The following is an 18,127-nucleotide window of genomic DNA, read 5'->3' as shown; positions in this document are numbered from 1 at the left end:
TAACTCCATATTTCATATTTTGATATTATTTATGTTACTATATTGTTTTGATTTATCGTATTTTACTAGTAGATATGATAATTCATAAACTTTATAGTATATAACAGGCATACACAATAGATCTATCTATGAAACAAAAACCTTGATTCTGCTATAGATAAAATTTCATGTCAGCTCCAACACACGTGGTCTAATGTTGACATAAAGGTGTCTCTTCCAGGGACATGGAGAGGCTCCATCCATTGACTCATCCCGGGTCACCAGTGCCAGTTTTTCCTCATATTCTTTTTTGCCCCATTTCTAGTTTTCTTTTTCTGTCCCAGATTCCCACTTTTTTCATGCTTGAAATTTTAGCTCTCCTCAAAGGCTGGGAAGAACTGCATATTGCAGGTGGGGTTTGGAGACTTTAGCTCAGCATGTAGAGCAGGGCTCAATGACAGCTGGGTGCCTTTTTTGGAAAGTGAAATGATACAAAGAAGTAGAATAAACCCTCCCGTGGCAGTCCACTTTCTGAGGTGCCAGCAGAGGCTGTTGGACCTTCTCCAGAGCCTTTGCACGCATCCTCTTCTCCTTAGCACCAAATTTGTGCTAGGAGGTGGTTGTCTGCTGCCAGCTGCGAGCAGCACAAGCACTGCTCTGTGCACTTGGCCATGGCTCCTGCCCTTCCTTCAGTCATCCTCTCCGAGAGCGATCCTTTTGAACGTCTTGTGCAGCACCCGGTAATCCCGCATTGCCTGGGTGTGGGCAGCCGGCTGCTGCGCCAGGTGATGGAAGAGACTGTATGTCCTACCCATTCTTACATCTGGGGGTAAATTGATGTCCTGAGGAAACCTCCGGTTACCCACAATGAAGTGCTGGAGGCATTTTTGTCACAAACATATATGCAGGCTGTCCCTGATATCCGTCAGTCGCTCCCGGAGATGTCCCCTGCTCCACGATGACACGGGCATGGCAATGAGCAGGTGCATGACAATGGTCTTCATGGTGTAGGTGGAGAAGCTGAAGCCCAGAACAAGATGGGAGAAGAACTGAAGGCATTTGAGGTGCGAGCTGTCAGGGGGGGCCTGCCTGGCAATGTACTTGAAGAACTCAGCCTCTGCCACAGCGTAATACAACTAATCACCTTACTTTGTAGCCGCAACATCCAAGCCTGCACCACAGCCTGTTAACTACATATCCAATTATAACTTGTTACTTGTATCAACAACAACCCTTTTTATACAGACATTGTTAACAACATTGCCCAAAAGTTTAAATTTGCTTTTTTTGTTCATAACAACACTGTTGCTGCTGCTGATGGCAGAGTGCTGCTGCGCAGAAGCTTTATATCTTCTCTTTCTGTATCCCACGTTCCTTCCCCTCTCTTTTCCTCGGGGACGTGAGGTAGTTTTCTGCTACTGCCTGTGAAGCCCACAAGCACAGCTGTACGCATGATCACCTCTTTCATGAGCCAATGAGCAGCACACTTGCGAGCTGACGCCGAATATCCTGGTACTCGCTCATCGCCTGAGAGTGGGCAGCTGGACACCGTGCCAGCTGATGGAAGAGATTGGGTGGCTCAGCTGCTGCAATGTCCAGGGGCAAGCTAATCTCCTGAGGCAATCTCTTGTTGCCTATGATAAAGTGGTTAAGGCATTTCTCCTCCAGAGAGCAGCGCAGGTTCACACTGATATCTCGCATGCGCTGCAAGAAATACTTCCTGCGCCATTGTGACACGGGGAGACCGTTCAGGAGATGCATGACGATGGTCTTCAGGGTGTAGTTGGAAAAGCCTGTGCCCAGCAGAAGGCGGCAGAAAAGCTGCAGACATCTCAGGTGCAAACTGTCGGGGGGGGCCTTCCTGGCAATGTGCATGAAGAACTTCACCTCTGCCACAGCATAAGTCTCAGGCCATAGACTGCTTGGGGTGCGTGTTTCCCTAGGCTGGCTGCTCACGAATATGTCAGAGCCACCTCTCCGCACCCCGAACAGGATCTCAATCCTGAAGCTTTCTCCGCCACTGATCGCCTTGAATTGGCAGGAGTGTGTGGAGGGCAGCGGGATTAAATTCCGGTTTTGTAACTGAGGCAAAGGTGGCATGATTGCTTTCACCAGTTGCTGGAACCAGCGGGCAGTTTTCTGCACGTCCAGGTAGGAGTCGGTGCACAGGGTGTCTAGGAGGCTGGGATCCTGATTGCTCCTCAGCTCCTCCTCGGGGTTGTGCAGGAAGCACAGCATGTTCTCACCCTGCTGCTGCCTCGTGCAGGTGCACTCCAGCTGCACGCGGACACGGAAGTTCCTCACGTGCCTCTGCCCCTCACCGTCCAGCTCCAGGTGGAAGCTGTGGCCTCGGGGAGGAGTCATGGGTATGAGCACACGGTACACGACATCCTGCTCCCAGGGACTCCAACCTTCAAAGGCACTGCCCACCCCGATGGGTCGGTGCAGGACTGGGTAGAAACTGTCAAACAAGACATGCCCAAAGTAAATTGTATAATCGTCCATCAGGTCAGTTATCCACTCACAGACTCTCTGCAGGTCCTCTACAGGCCCCTCTATGCGCTCCATTATATCTTGTCCAACACGATCGTCAACATTGTCTTCTTCTTCTTGGACTACATTTGCAACATCATTGTCATTGTTGTTTTCTGCAAGTGCAGCCCCATTGACAACATCATTTCCATCATTGTCATCTTCATTTCCAGCAACATTGCCAACTTCCTCTTCATTTGCACCATGGTTTTCTTCTTCATTCTCCTCTCTCCTCAGGCTGCTTTTCCACCCAATAATCCACAGCACCAAGACCAGGGCCAGGAGCACAGCAACAGCTAAGAGCTGCAAGTGTGGCATCTTCTTCTGGGAGAGCTGCTCCACCTGCTGCTCCAGCCGAAGCCTCTCCCATTCCAAGTACTTTGCACGCGCTTCCATGCGCCAATGTGTTTCCTCATCCAAACCATCACCCACGGGCGGCGGGTACTGGATGAGACCTTGCAAGAGCGCGAACAGGAACACGACTGGATCCATGGTCTGCAGGAGGAGGGAGAGAAGGCCTTGAGTGGGGAAGGGAGGGCGGGAACTACTGCTTGCTGCAGGGAGGACAGGATGCTCAGGGTTCTGGGCGCAGGAAGGACAGGGCCCCAGACAGCTGGCAGGCAGCAAGGGCTATCCCAGTGCCCCTGGAGCTGCAGCAGCAGCAGCAGCAGCCCTGTGGCCTGCCCAAGGCTCTCCCATGAGGGGCTGTCCCTGCCTGCAGGGGGAGAAGCCAGCCCCGGTTGCAGCGTTTCTGCCCCAGCCCTTGTCCCCAGCCCAGCCTCCCCGCCGTGTGTGTACTCACCGCTTGCCCAAGCAATAGAGGGCCAGCGTTGACCTGCTGGGGCCTTTTATTGCTTCCCCCTCTGTGACACGTCCCCTGTGATGTCACAGGTGCCAGAGCGCATCACAGACCAGCCAACCCCACCCTTTGTCCCCTCAGCCAACTCCTCCCTCAGGAACTCAGAAAGGCCCTGGTGCACTGCTTAAGGCTGCTTTTGAGGGAAGCTTCTTCAAATAACTCCCATTGTTCTCTCTTTTGGATTTATTTTCATCTGCCTTCCACTCACAATCTCATAGATATCCCTGTTGGAAGGCGCCCTTGAGGATCATTGAGTCTAAGCTTTGACTCCTCACGGGTTGAGCTACACTCAAATCTCAGAATCAGAGTGGTTGAAAAAGTCCCTGAAGATCCCACAGTGGGACCGCGAACCTAACACTGCCTACTCCTTTAAGAAATTGAGTCCTCAAATATTCCATGCCTTTTCAATCCCTTCAAGAGTGGGGACTCAGCTATTTCCCTAGGCAGCCACTTTCCACACTTGATAGTACTTTTGATGAAAGCAGTTTTTCTAAAATCCAATCTAAACATCTATATCTGATGCAACGTGAGGTCATTTTCCTTGTTCTTATTGCTTGTTTCCTTGTGTCACTGGACAAGTGGGATGTTCAGACATGCCCATTGTTAGCCAAAGATTTTGTCAACAGTTCATGTTTAAGAAATCACTCTGGCCCGCAAGTTCTAAAGATCAAATCTATTTATAAAATGAATTATTTATTAAATAAACAAGAGATAATAGATGAAAGATCTCGGAGTTACTTACTACTCAGTATAAAACTAAAAGGTACTAGACGTAGATTAAACCATAACAAACAATGTACAACATGAAGGTATCTATAGGAAAGCTTGTCAAAGAAACAGGAGTCAAATCTTACACACCACAGTGATGATGATGATAATTATTTGGATGTCTTTCACTTAACCTCCTCAGCAGTAATTGCAAAACAAGTGTCCTTGTCCACAAGAGAAACACCACACATTTCCAGAGAAATGTATAGAAAATTTCTGCTTTGTGAAAGTTTGGTATGGCTTTTTAGAGTTATAAAGTGAGGTGCCTGTCAGTGAGAAATCCAGCTTGTCTTTCCAGCTCTCACTTTAACAGTAAGATGTTTCTTGGCAGCTGGGAGATGCCAGCCCACTGTTAGCCCCACAGTGGCAAAAGAATTCACTGCAAGACTGTTATTCCTGTTTGAATTACCTGTCCAGGTAACAAACCACAGATCAGCTCTTGAGCAGAATGAGATGCCCTGCCACACCTGGGAGAAGAAATCAATCCCCACCCGGCTACAACCTCCCTTCAGGGAGCTGTAGGGAACTGTAAGGTCCCTCTGAGGCGCTTTTTCTCTCTGCTAAACACCCCCACTATTGCAGCGGGCAGTGTTCTGCGTGCCATGACCTTTCTGAAGAAGCCTCACAAAACACCTCGCCGTCTTTGCTCACACCGGGTGATTTCAGCTCTTTTATGATCCGGGCGACGCAGAAGAAGAGACGGGGTCTTTGTGGGGACTTCCAAGGTGAGCCTTTATTGAGCTTCTTCCTTGAGATGGTCCAGGGACAAAGAGCCACTCAGGCTGGGAAAGCAGGGATTTACACAGGGATCTTGAGGGGCGGGACAGAACACTAGGGCCAACGGGATGAGGGCACAGGGGTGGAGTGAGAGGGAAGGGCCAATGGGATACATTAAATCTGCATGTCACAACAAGGCATGCTGGGAGAAGCCTTTATCCTCAACCTAAGTGGGTATGGCTTGAGAGGTTTTCCCTCCAGGGGAGTGCTGTGGATTCTTTCCCTCTTGGCCCACCAGCCTCCACACCCCACTTCCCTCAGCCCTCTTTCATCAGACTTGTGCTCTTATAGGAGTGTTTCTAATAAAAAGGACTAGCATTTGTGGACATCAATGCCCTTCAAACTACATGCTCAGGGGCCCTTCTTAATTAGTTCCTGAGCTTGCTCTCCTACAACCCTTGGGAGTAGCTCTGCGGACAGTTTTTTCCATAACACCTAAGATTTTTTTTACTCAAGCACTTCTTGATTACTGTGCCCAAGACAGCATCAATCACCACTTCACCCACAAGAACATCTCTACAGACAAACTCCAGGTCTAGGAGGGCACTTTTCCTAGTTGGCTCCCACAGTACCCATGTCAAAAAGCTACTTTCAGTGTGTACTTCCAGAATTTTCTGGGCTTGTTCAGCTCTTCCCTATGATGTCTCCATTTGCAGCTAAGAAGTTGAGGTGCACCATGAGTATGACTTTGTGTGACTGATCAAGAGATTTCCTTTCATTCCTTAGAGCATTATCCACCAGTGTCATCATCCTGGCTCAGTGATCCCTTAGAGACTGAGTGAAGCTCACAGAGGGAATAGATTGTCTCACAAAAGGGATGGCAGACAGTGTCCAAGTGTGCTTTTACTCTAGAGGAAAGGTGTGGCAGCAATTCCCCCTGCTGATTGAGCAGTGCCTTCTCCATGTCCTGCATGCTCGGGTCTGTGTCAGATTTTGCCCAGGCAGTGTCTAAGGATGAGTAGCTCCTCCATACAGACCCCAGTGAACACAAGGAGGAATCTTAGCGATGCCTCTTGCATGGTCCCTGACCAGCTGCAGCTGCCAGCAAGAATTTCTGGGTCCATCTAAAATGGTCACCCTGGCTGTGACAGTGTTAGAGGAAAGGGGGATGAAAGCCATCTTCGTAGCCGCTGAAGTGTGACGACCCATGCTTAAGGGGAAGGAAGCGCTGAAGATTTGCGATCCAAATGAGTAACAAAAGTCAGGGGGTCCACAATCAGAAAACTTTATTACCTAACTACCCACTGGGCTTGGAAATCAATATGCTAGTCCCCTGACATGAGCACAAGGCAGTGGGTTGTGGATAAAGGGGTAGGGTTAAAGGGAAGAGAAGAAAAAGAGGGAGAGATGAATTAAAGAAAGAGAGAAAGAAAAAGACAAAGAAGAAAAGAGAGACAAAAAAAGAACACCCGTCCTGGTTCCAGTGTTGATCCAGTTAATGGAATGTCAATCCTGGCTGCAGTGCCAATCCCGGCAATAATCCTGAGTTCAGCATCAATCCAGCTGTGCTGGTCTGGTCTATGAGATGTCCAGGGTCCTGAGGGCACTTTCCAGGCTTGGGGGTTACCTTTTTATCGACAGGTTTCTCTGCCCTAAACACAGGTTTCCCACTTTCTATGTCAATTAATTACCATGTACAGTCTTTTCTTTCAGGCCTTCCTGGACATGGGGCAGAGGGCTTTGGTGCTTTTTGAGGGTCTTAATCCTACTCTATAGTCCACGCTCTCTTCTTGGCCTTATTCTTGTGCTTATGCTGTACTGTGCTGTGGCTCTTTCTCACTGAAAAGTGCTGCCCTATTTCCGCCTGGCCCCCCTTCTCCAGCCATATCTTGGTCTTTCTCACAGCATTTTAATACCAGCAGTCCTTGGCTATTACCAACAGTTCCTGGTTGGCTCCACTGCCATACAATTATCAATGTTAGAGACTCACTCATTGCTCCCTTATATTCTGAGAATCAAGAGCTCAAAAGGTCTCCCTTTGGACACTTTACAGTTGCAACAGAGTGGGATTTAGTCATAGGAATGTTCCATCATTCAGGTCTTTTCTCTGTAACTTTGTTTGAAGGTTTGTCAACAAGAATATTATTCCACTTGGGTTCTTAGTCAAAAAAAGTCAGCAAAGAAAAATAAATCAGCAAAGAAAAATAATTTTCCAAGGCTGTTCATTAAAAAAAAAAGAAAAAAAATTGCACTAATTAGACACCTGTTAGTTCCTGGGAACAAATAATGTTTCTGATACATTCAAAAGGAGCTTAATATAAATGGAGTTTGTCAAGGCTTAGGCCTAATGAGGGTTTCTCAGATTGTAGTGCAGCCAGGGGCAAGGGGAGTCCATCACCACAATCCGCCCTGCAATGGAAGTCAGCTTCTCTGGGCCTCCACACGGTAGTCATCTCTGGATGCTGTGCTGGGGAGACTGCCAAGACAACCCTGTTATGGACAGGCTTACAACGAAAACTGCAAAGTAACAAAAAAAAGCAGGCCAGTTAATTACAAACAAGTAAGCCTGTTTATTACAGACAGAACAACTGGAAGCCAAAGCCTCCAGCTAGTCTGGAGACTGTTTCAACAATTTAGTAATTGTACACCTAGGGGCATTTCTAAGGATACCAGCTCCAAGCAAAGACCTGGGTGTCACACACCCCAGGCCTTTTAAAGTCTCTCTCTTCTTCCCTTACTGGGGCGCTCAGGATCCGTGCTGTGATCGGTTTCTTTTTCTGTTGCTGATTGGCCCATAAGCTGGTGCAATCATTTTGAGATTCTTGCTTCTTATTGGCTGGTCTCTCCTCCAGTCTTAATCCAAGCTGTGGCTGTGCTCTACGATGTTATACTTCTAGAAGCTTCTCTGCCCCCCCTCCACAAAGATTGGCATTTCCTCCCTGGTTCCAGTCCCCTTTCAGGTGTATACAACAGTATTGATCTCTAATACAACTAATCACCTTACTTTGTAGCCACAACATCCAAGCCTGCACCACAGCCTGTTAACTACTTATCCAATTATAACTTGTTACTTGTATCAACAACAACCCTTTTTATACAGACATTGTTAACAACATTGCCCAAAAGTTTAAATTTTTATTTTTTGTTCATAACAACACTGTAGCTGCTGATGATGGCAGAGTGCTGCTGCGCAGAAGCTTTATATCTTCTCTTTCTGTATCCCACATTCCCCTCTCTTTTCCTCGGGGACGTGAGGTGGTTTTCTGCTACTGCCTGTGAAGCCCACAAGCACAGCTGTACGCATGATCACCTCTTTCAGCAGCCATTGAGCAGCACACTTGCGAGCTGACGCCGAACATCCTGGTACTCGCTCATCGCCTGAGAGTGGGCAGCTGGATACCGTGCCAGCTGATGGAAGAGATTGGGTGGCTCAGCTGCTGCAATGTCCAGGGGCAAGCTAATCTCCTGAGGCAATCTCTTGTTGCCTATGATAAAGTGGTTAAGGCATTTCTCCTCCAGAGAGCAGCGCAGGTTCACACTGATATCTCGCAGGTGCCGCAAGAAATACCTCCTGCACCATTGTGACACGGGGAGACCGTTCAGGAGATGCATGACGATGGTCTTCAGGTTGTAGGTGGAAAAGCTTGTGCCCAGCAGAAGGCGGCAGAAAAGCTGCAGACATCTCAGGTTGACCAGCATCTCTTGCAGCCTGCAACTCACCTCAGAGCAGTCAAAGAGTGTCAATAAGGACTGGAGGGATCACAGCGTTTTCTGGATGCAGCTCCAACCTTGGCAGAAATAAACCAACCTACAACCCCCTGGCATGAGGCTTTCCCACTACCACTGGTCCCACCAAAGCCAATTCTCCTGTTCCGAGGCTGAAGGTAGAAGTGAAGATGAGGAGAGTAAAGAGAAAAGCAGCTGCATAAGTTCGAGCACTAGAGTGAAGTTCCTTTTAATGACTTTATGAAATGACATTACCAAATACTCCTTGGGTTAAAAGTGGCTTCCCATCGCAGTAGTATGGACTTGTTTAGGTTGAAAAAGATCTCTAAGATTGTAGAGAGTCCACCCACAAACCTGACATTGACAAGTCGACTTTGAAACCATGTCCCCAGGTGCCACATCCACACATTCCATAAGAGTCTCCAGACATGACAATATCATTAATTCCACGGGCAGCCATGACAACTCTTAACAACCTTTTCAGAGGAGAAATTTGTCCTTAATACCCAATCTAAGCCCCCCCCCGACAGAAGTTGAGGCCATTTCCTCTTGTCCTCTCCCTTGTTTCCTGGGAGCAGAGCCTGACCCCCACCTGGGGTGTGGCTCCACACTTCTGTCAGGGAGTTGTAGAGAACAAGAAAGCCCCCCTGAGCCTCCTCTTCTCCATTCTCAGCCCCTCCAGCTCCCTCAGCTGCTCCTCATCAGACTTAATCACCAGACCCTTTCCTGTGCTCAGGCCTTTGCCACCACTGCTTTGGGACCTGTTGCAGCATTCCACACTCCACACAGGCATGTTTTTATCTAACCCTTTCTTGCTCTGAGTGAAAGATTAACCCCTTTTCTTTGCAGTGACCTAACTTGCAGTCTGATTGCTGGCTCTGCTTGTTTACTTCCCTTTTGCATCACCCTCACAAAAGAAGAAGTCACCATACTAAAGAAACTGCTGCTAGAGGGGAGTAGAGAAAGTCAGCAAGTACTTTGTGAGCAATTCCCATCCTTTATTCATCAGTGCGTATGATTTGGGCTAGCCAAACAGTTGGAAATGGTTGTTTCCCTCTTCCCCTGCTCAGGGTGCTTTAACAAGGGAAGACTGATGTTCTGGAGAGGGGAAGTGCGTCCGCAGCCATTCACTTGTTATGATTCTCCAGGGCCAGAGTGGAATACATAAACCTCTGGCTCCAGCTAGAGGCCACTCATGGCTGGGTTTCTAAGCAGAACAGATCTCTCTTTATGAAGTATCACTCTGCTCCGTTAAGGTGTGTGGTACAATAGGCCCAGTATCTCATAGGGAACAAGAAGACAAGAGAATAGAGAAATTGCTGCTTCCCGGGAAGTGGCTGAACATTGCTCGTCTATGAGAAGTAGAGAATAAATGTTTTCTCTCCTTTACTTCTGCATGCACAAACTCAATTTTTTCACTTCAATTAACAGCCTTATCTCAACTGACTACTTGTTTTCCATTTTATGTTCTCTCCCCTGTCACACTAGGAAAGGGAGTGTGATGGAGTGGCTTAGTGACCACCTGGCATTCAGCCAAGGTGAACCCACTACACCCATTCTAAAAAAGGGTAGAAAGGAACACTCTGGAAATGACCAACCCATCAGCCTCATGTCAGTGCCTCGGAAGATCACGGAACACATCCTCCTTGAAGCTATGCTAAGGCACATGGAGAACAGGGAGGTGATTTGGGACAGCCGAGAGTGAGTCTTGCCCGACCTACCCAGTGGCCTTCAATGATGGATCGAGTACACGAAGGGACAAGGGGAAGGCTACAGGTGTCGTTTATCTGGACTACCGTAAAGCCTTTGACATGATCCCCAAAACATTCTCCCTAAATTTGAGAGAGGTGGATTTGGTGCCTGGACTGTTGGATGGATAAGAAATTGCATGCATGGTGCTTCCAGAGATCAACAGCTAAGAGTCAGGATGGACCTCAAAGTTCTGTTCTCTGAGCAATGTCTATTAATATCTTCATTAATCCTGTACACAGAGGTATCCTCAGCAGGTTTGCTGATGTCACCAAGCAGCAGCTGACACACCTGAAGAATGGAATGACTACTAAAGAGATGTGATGTGCTTGAGGAGTGGAACCATAGCAGTCTCATGTGGTTTAAAAAGATCAAGTATGAGGTGCTGCACCTGAGTCAGGGTAGGTCTCAGGATGCATCCAGGCACAGTCTGGCCCCAGGATGCAAAGAGGATGGGAGTTTCTGCCTGTCTGTGCCCTGTCAGCCTGTTGTGTAGGCCCCAAGGCAGCCAGGCTGTTACTACACCACTGTGTCCCTCGCTCTCTGTGCCCGGCACCTCCGGCCCTGCTGCCCTGCTCCCGGAGCCCTGTCCCCGGGCAGAGCCGTTCCCTGCCCGGGCACTGCCCCTTGGGGTGCTCCCTGCTGCGGCCTGGGCTGGCCCCAGAGCAGGGTCCCCCTGCGGGTGGCCCCGGGCGGGCCGCGTGTCCCCGGCCGGCTGTGCCCGGGCAGCTGCCTCAGCCGTGAGGGCTGCAGAGCTGCGGGAGCCCACGGCTCTCTGCCGGCCGCGCTGCAGAGCTCCCAGCTCCAGCTGGCAGGGCCTCAGCGCCCGCCCTGTGCCCTCCCGCAGGGACAGGCAGGCCAGGCCCTGCTTGCTGCCCTCATGGCGGCATTCCTGGCCCCTGCGCTCTCCAAGGGCTTCTCCAGGGGCACCCTCCTGCGGCCTTTGGGTCCCTGCACGGGAGCCGTGAGAGACCGGCACAGGGGCTGTTGGCAAGGGCCTGGAGGGACAGCGCCAGGGCCAGTGGCTTCCCACTGACAGAGGGCAGCCTTAGGCTGGAGCTGTGCAAGGACTTCTGCTCTCTGAGGCTGCTGAGCCTCTGGCCCACGCTGCCCACAGGAGCTGTGGCTGCCCCATCCCTGGCTGTGTTCCAGGCCAGCTTGGATGGGCCTTGGAGCAACCTGGCCTAGCGGAAGGTGTCCCTGCCCTTGGCAGCAGGGCTGGGACAAGACAATTTCTAAGCACCCTTCCAAGCCAAGGCATTCTGGGATTCTGTGATCAGAGGGGCTGGGGGTGGCTTGGCTTAATTTCGGCTAGAGATAATTCACCACTCTGAGTTTGGTTGAGTTCAAGGAGTCATGCTCATGAGCCCAGATTCACAGCCCGTGACATTTACCACTACTATAGGCCTGGCTGACATCAATAAAGTCTTGCACACTCCAGATTCTGCACAAATTGCCTTTTATTGACACCAGAGCAAAGCGTTTTCCAGTTTGCTACTTATAAATGCATTAACTCTAGAGCGGGAATATGGGTTGCAACAGATAGCAAGACTGGATATGGCTTTACATCTGTATAAAATTTATATCACGCGTGTAATCTATGATAGGCATATGATATAGAATATATATTACAGAGTTATATTCATATTTAATGTATACAGCAAGTATATATCATATGTATGCTATATATGTAATAAATATATCTATTTTATGAAAAACCTTCCAGACATAAAGGGACTATGAGCAACAATATGTGTCACAACAGACACTGACAATAAATATGTCTTCTACTGTTACTATTTAAACGAAATTACATATGCAACTCTTTAAAATCACTTTTTATCCTGATGTAACTCCATATTTCATATTTTGATATTATTTATGTTACTATATTGTTTTGATTTATCGTATTTTACTAGTAGATATGATAATTCATAAACTTTATAGTATATAACAGGCATACACAATAGATCTATCTATGAAACAAAAACCTTGATTCTGCTATAGATAAAATTTCATGTCAGCTCCAACACACGTGGTCTAATGTTGACATAAAGGTGTCTCTTCCAGGGACATGGAGAGGCTCCATCCATTGACTCATCCCGGGTCACCAGTGCCAGTTTTTCCTCATATTCTTTTTTGCCCCATTTCTAGTTTTCTTTTTCTGTCCCAGATTCCCACTTTTTTCATGCTTGAAATTTTAGCTCTCCTCAAAGGCTGGGAAGAACTGCATATTGCAGGTGTGGTTTGGAGACTTTAGTTCAGCATGTAGAGCAGGGCTCAATGACAGCTGGGTGCCTTTTTTGGAAAGTGAAATGATACAAAGAAGTAGAATAAACCCTCCCGTGGCAGTCCACTTTCTGAGGTGCCAGCAGAGGCTGTTGGACCTTCTCCAGAGCCTTTGCACGCATCCTCTTCTCCTTAGCACCAAATTTGTGCTAGGAGGTGGTTGTCTGCTGCCAGCTGCGAGCAGCACAAGCACTGCTCTGTGCACTTGGCCATGGCTCCTGCCCTTCCTTCAGTCATCCTCTCCGAGAGCGATCCTTTTGAACGTCTTGCGCAGCACCCGGTAATCCCGCATTGCCTGGGTGTGGGCAGCCGGCTGCTGCGCCAGGTGATGGAAGAGATTGTATGTCCTACCCATTCTTACATCTGGGGGTAAATTGATGTCCTGAGGAAACCTCCGGTTACCCACAATGAAGTGCTGGAGGCATTTTTGTCACAAACATATATGCAGGCTGTCCCTGATATCCGTCAGTCGCTCCCGGAGATGTCCCCTGCTCCACGATGACACGGGCATGGCAATGAGCAGGTGCATGACAATGGTCTTCATGGTGTAGGTGGAGAAGCTGAAGCCCAGAACAAGATGGGAGAAGAACTGAAGGCATTTGAGGTGCGAGCTGTCAGGGGGGGCCTGCCTGGCAATGTACTTGAAGAACTCAGCCTCTGCCACAGCGTAATACAACTAATCACCTTACTTTGTAGCCGCAACATCCAAGCCTGCACCACAGCCTGTTAACTACATATCCAATTATAACTTGTTACTTGTATCAACAACAACCCTTTTTATACAGACATTGTTAACAACATTGCCCAAAAGTTTAAATTTGCTTTTTTTGTTCATAACAACACTGTTGCTGCTGCTGATGGCAGAGTGCTGCTGCGCAGAAGCTTTATATCTTCTCTTTCTGTATCCCACGTTCCTTCCCCTCTCTTTTCCTCGGGGACGTGAGGTAGTTTTCTGCTACTGCCTGTGAAGCCCACAAGCACAGCTGTACGCATGATCACCTCTTTCATGAGCCAATGAGCAGCACACTTGCGAGCTGACGCCGAATATCCTGGTACTCGCTCATCGCCTGAGAGTGGGCAGCTGGACACCGTGCCAGCTGATGGAAGAGATTGGGTGGCTCAGCTGCTGCAATGTCCAGGGGCAAGCTAATCTCCTGAGGCAATCTCTTGTTGCCTATGATAAAGTGGTTAAGGCATTTCTCCTCCAGAGAGCAGCGCAGGTTCACACTGATATCTCGCATGCGCTGCAAGAAATACTTCCTGCGCCATTGTGACACGGGGAGACCGTTCAGGAGATGCATGACGATGGTCTTCAGGGTGTAGTTGGAAAAGCCTGTGCCCAGCAGAAGGCGGCAGAAAAGCTGCAGACATCTCAGGTGCAAACTGTCGGGGGGGGCCTTCCTGGCAATGTGCATGAAGAACTTCACCTCTGCCACAGCATAAGTCTCAGGCCATAGACTGCTTGGGGTGCGTGTTTCCCTAGGCTGGCTGCTCACGAATATGTCAGAGCCACCTCTCCGCACCCCGAACAGGATCTCAATCCTGAAGCTTTCTCCGCCACTGATCGCCTTGAATTGGCAGGAGTGTGTGGAGGGCAGCGGGATTAAATTCCGGTTTTGTAACTGAGGCAAAGGTGGCATGATTGCTTTCACCAGTTGCTGGAACCAGCGGGCAGTTTTCTGCACGTCCAGGTAGGAGTCGGTGCACAGGGTGTCTAGGAGGCTGGGATCCTGATTGCTCCTCAGCTCCTCCTCGGGGTTGTGCAGGAAGCACAGCATGTTCTCACCCTGCTGCTGCCTCGTGCAGGTGCACTCCAGCTGCACGCGGACACGGAAGTTCCTCACGTGCCTCTGCCCCTCACCGTCCAGCTCCAGGTGGAAGCTGTGGCCTCGGGGAGGAGTCATGGGTATGAGCACACGGTACACGACATCCTGCTCCCAGGGACTCCAACCTTCAAAGGCACTGCCCACCCCGATGGGTCGGTGCAGGACTGGGTAGAAACTGTCAAACAAGACATGCCCAAAGTAAATTGTATAATCGTCCATCAGGTCAGTTATCCACTCACAGACTCTCTGCAGGTCCTCTACAGGCCCCTCTATGCGCTCCATTATATCTTGTCCAACACGATCGTCAACATTGTCTTCTTCTTCTTGGACTACATTTGCAACATCATTGTCATTGTTGTTTTCTGCAAGTGCAGCCCCATTGACAACATCATTTCCATCATTGTCATCTTCATTTCCAGCAACATTGCCAACTTCCTCTTCATTTGCACCATGGTTTTCTTCTTCATTCTCCTCTCTCCTCAGGCTGCTTTTCCACCCAATAATCCACAGCACCAAGACCAGGGCCAGGAGCACAGCAACAGCTAAGAGCTGCAAGTGTGGCATCTTCTTCTGGGAGAGCTGCTCCACCTGCTGCTCCAGCCGAAGCCTCTCCCATTCCAAGTACTTTGCACGCGCTTCCATGCGCCAATGTGTTTCCTCATCCAAACCATCACCCACGGGCGGCGGGTACTGGATGAGACCTTGCAAGAGCGCGAACAGGAACACGACTGGATCCATGGTCTGCAGGAGGAGGGAGAGAAGGCCTTGAGTGGGGAAGGGAGGGCGGGAACTACTGCTTGCTGCAGGGAGGACAGGATGCTCAGGGTTCTGGGCGCAGGAAGGACAGGGCCCCAGACAGCTGGCAGGCAGCAAGGGCTATCCCAGTGCCCCTGGAGCTGCAGCAGCAGCAGCAGCAGCCCTGTGGCCTGCCCAAGGCTCTCCCATGAGGGGCTGTCCCTGCCTGCAGGGGGAGAAGCCAGCCCCGGTTGCAGCGTTTCTGCCCCAGCCCTTGTCCCCAGCCCAGCCTCCCCGCCGTGTGTGTACTCACCGCTTGCCCAAGCAATAGAGGGCCAGCGTTGACCTGCTGGGGCCTTTTATTGCTTCCCCCTCTGTGACACGTCCCCTGTGATGTCACAGGTGCCAGAGCGCATCACAGACCAGCCAACCCCACCCTTTGTCCCCTCAGCCAACTCCTCCCTCAGGAACTCAGAAAGGCCCTGGTGCACTGCTTAAGGCTGCTTTTGAGGGAAGCTTCTTCAAATAACTCCCATTGTTCTCTCTTTTGGATTTATTTTCATCTGCCTTCCACTCACAATCTCATAGATATCCCTGTTGGAAGGCGCCCTTGAGGATCATTGAGTCTAAGCTTTGACTCCTCACGGGTTGAGCTACACTCAAATCTCAGAATCAGAGTGGTTGAAAAAGTCCCTGAAGATCCCACAGTGGGACCGCGAACCTAACACTGCCTACTCCTTTAAGAAATTGAGTCCTCAAATATTCCATGCCTTTTCAATCCCTTCAAGAGTGGGGACTCAGCTATTTCCCTAGGCAGCCACTTTCCACACTTGATAGTACTTTTGATGAAAGCAGTTTTTCTAAAATCCAATCTAAACATCTATATCTGATGCAACGTGAGGTCATTTTCCTTGTTCTTATTGCTTGTTTCCTTGTGTCACTGGACAAGTGGGATGTTCAGACATGCCCATTGTTAGCCAAAGATTTTGTCAACAGTTCATGTTTAAGAAATCACTCTGGCCCGCAAGTTCTAAAGATCAAATCTATTTATAAAATGAATTATTTATTAAATAAACAAGAGATAATAGATGAAAGATCTCGGAGTTACTTACTACTCAGTATAAAACTAAAAGGTACTAGACGTAGATTAAACCATAACAAACAATGTACAACATGAAGGTATCTATAGGAAAGCTTGTCAAAGAAACAGGAGTCAAATCTTACACACCACAGTGATGATGATGATAATTATTTGGATGTCTTTCACTTAACCTCCTCAGCAGTAATTGCAAAACAAGTGTCCTTGTCCACAAGAGAAACACCACACATTTCCAGAGAAATGTATAGAAAATTTCTGCTTTGTGAAAGTTTGGTATGGCTTTTTAGAGTTATAAAGTGAGGTGCCTGTCAGTGAGAAATCCAGCTTGTCTTTCCAGCTCTCACTTTAACAGTAAGATGTTTCTTGGCAGCTGGGAGATGCCAGCCCACTGTTAGCCCCACAGTGGCAAAAGAATTCACTGCAAGACTGTTATTCCTGTTTGAATTACCTGTCCAGGTAACAAACCACAGATCAGCTCTTGAGCAGAATGAGATGCCCTGCCACACCTGGGAGAAGAAATCAATCCCCACCCGGCTACAACCTCCCTTCAGGGAGCTGTAGGGAACTGTAAGGTCCCTCTGAGGCGCTTTTTCTCTCTGCTAAACACCCCCACTATTGCAGCGGGCAGTGTTCTGCGTGCCATGACCTTTCTGAAGAAGCCTCACAAAACACCTCGCCGTCTTTGCTCACACCGGGTGATTTCAGCTCTTTTATGATCCGGGCGACGCAGAAGAAGAGACGGGGTCTTTGTGGGGACTTCCAAGGTGAGCCTTTATTGAGCTTCTTCCTTGAGATGGTCCAGGGACAAAGAGCCACTCAGGCTGGGAAAGCAGGGATTTACACAGGGATCTTGAGGGGCGGGACAGAACACTAGGGCCAACGGGATGAGGGCACAGGGGTGGAGTGAGAGGGAAGGGCCAATGGGATACATTAAATCTGCATGTCACAACAAGGCATGCTGGGAGAAGCCTTTATCCTCAACCTAAGTGGGTATGGCTTGAGAGGTTTTCCCTCCAGGGGAGTGCTGTGGATTCTTTCCCTCTTGGCCCACCAGCCTCCACACCCCACTTCCCTCAGCCCTCTTTCATCAGACTTGTGCTCTTATAGGAGTGTTTCTAATAAAAAGGACTAGCATTTGTGGACATCAATGCCCTTCAAACTACATGCTCAGGGGCCCTTCTTAATTAGTTCCTGAGCTTGCTCTCCTACAACCCTTGGGAGTAGCTCTGCGGACAGTTTTTTCCATAACACCTAAGATTTTTTTTACTCAAGCACTTCTTGATTACTGTGCCCAAGACAGCATCAATCACCACTTCACCCACAAGAACATCTCTACAGACAAACTCCAGGTCTAGGAGGGCACTTTTCCTAGTTGGCTCCCACAGTACCCATGTCAAAAAGCTACTTTCAGTGTGTACTTCCAGAATTTTCTGGGCTTGTTCAGCTCTTCCCTATGATGTCTCCATTTGCAGCTAAGAAGTTGAGGTGCACCATGAGTATGACTTTGTGTGACTGATCAAGAGATTTCCTTTCATTCCTTAGAGCATTATCCACCAGTGTCATCATCCTGGCTCAGTGATCCCTTAGAGACTGAGTGAAGCTCACAGAGGGAATAGATTGTCTCACAAAAGGGATGGCAGACAGTGTCCAAGTGTGCTTTTACTCTAGAGGAAAGGTGTGGCAGCAATTCCCCCTGCTGATTGAGCAGTGCCTTCTCCATGTCCTGCATGCTCGGGTCTGTGTCAGATTTTGCCCAGGCAGTATCTAAGGATGAGTAGCTCCTCCATACAGACCCCAGTGAACACAAGGAGGAATCTTAGCGATGCCTCTTGCATGGTCCCTGACCAG

At 49.0% G+C, this 18,127-nt stretch overlaps 2 protein-coding genes across 2 annotated transcripts; both read right to left on the bottom strand.

Annotated features, from left to right (window-relative positions):
* Window positions 1–75: 75 nt before the first annotated feature.
* On the bottom strand, window positions 76–3,003 carry LOC140681987 (inositol 1,4,5-trisphosphate receptor-interacting protein-like 1). Its single transcript, XM_072922813.1, has one exon. The coding sequence runs from the start codon at window positions 3,001–3,003 to the stop codon at window positions 1,444–1,446; it is 1,560 nt and encodes a 519-aa protein (XP_072778914.1). The 3' UTR covers window positions 76–1,443.
* A 9,907-nt stretch (window positions 3,004–12,910) lies between these two features.
* Window positions 12,911–15,183, bottom strand: LOC140681986 (inositol 1,4,5-trisphosphate receptor-interacting protein-like 1). Its single transcript, XM_072922812.1, has one exon. It carries the CDS (start codon window positions 15,181–15,183, stop codon window positions 13,624–13,626), a length of 1,560 nt encoding a protein of 519 aa, XP_072778913.1. The 3' UTR covers window positions 12,911–13,623.
* Between the last annotated feature and the right edge of the window lie 2,944 nt (window positions 15,184–18,127).

The sequence above is a fragment of the Taeniopygia guttata genome, chromosome Z (genome assembly GCF_048771995.1).
Source record: "Taeniopygia guttata chromosome Z, bTaeGut7.mat, whole genome shotgun sequence".
In the NCBI taxonomy this organism is placed as follows: Eukaryota; Metazoa; Chordata; class Aves; order Passeriformes; family Estrildidae; genus Taeniopygia; species Taeniopygia guttata.
Note: the sequence above shows the minus strand (reverse complement) of the source record. Positions and strands in the feature narration are given on the sequence as shown.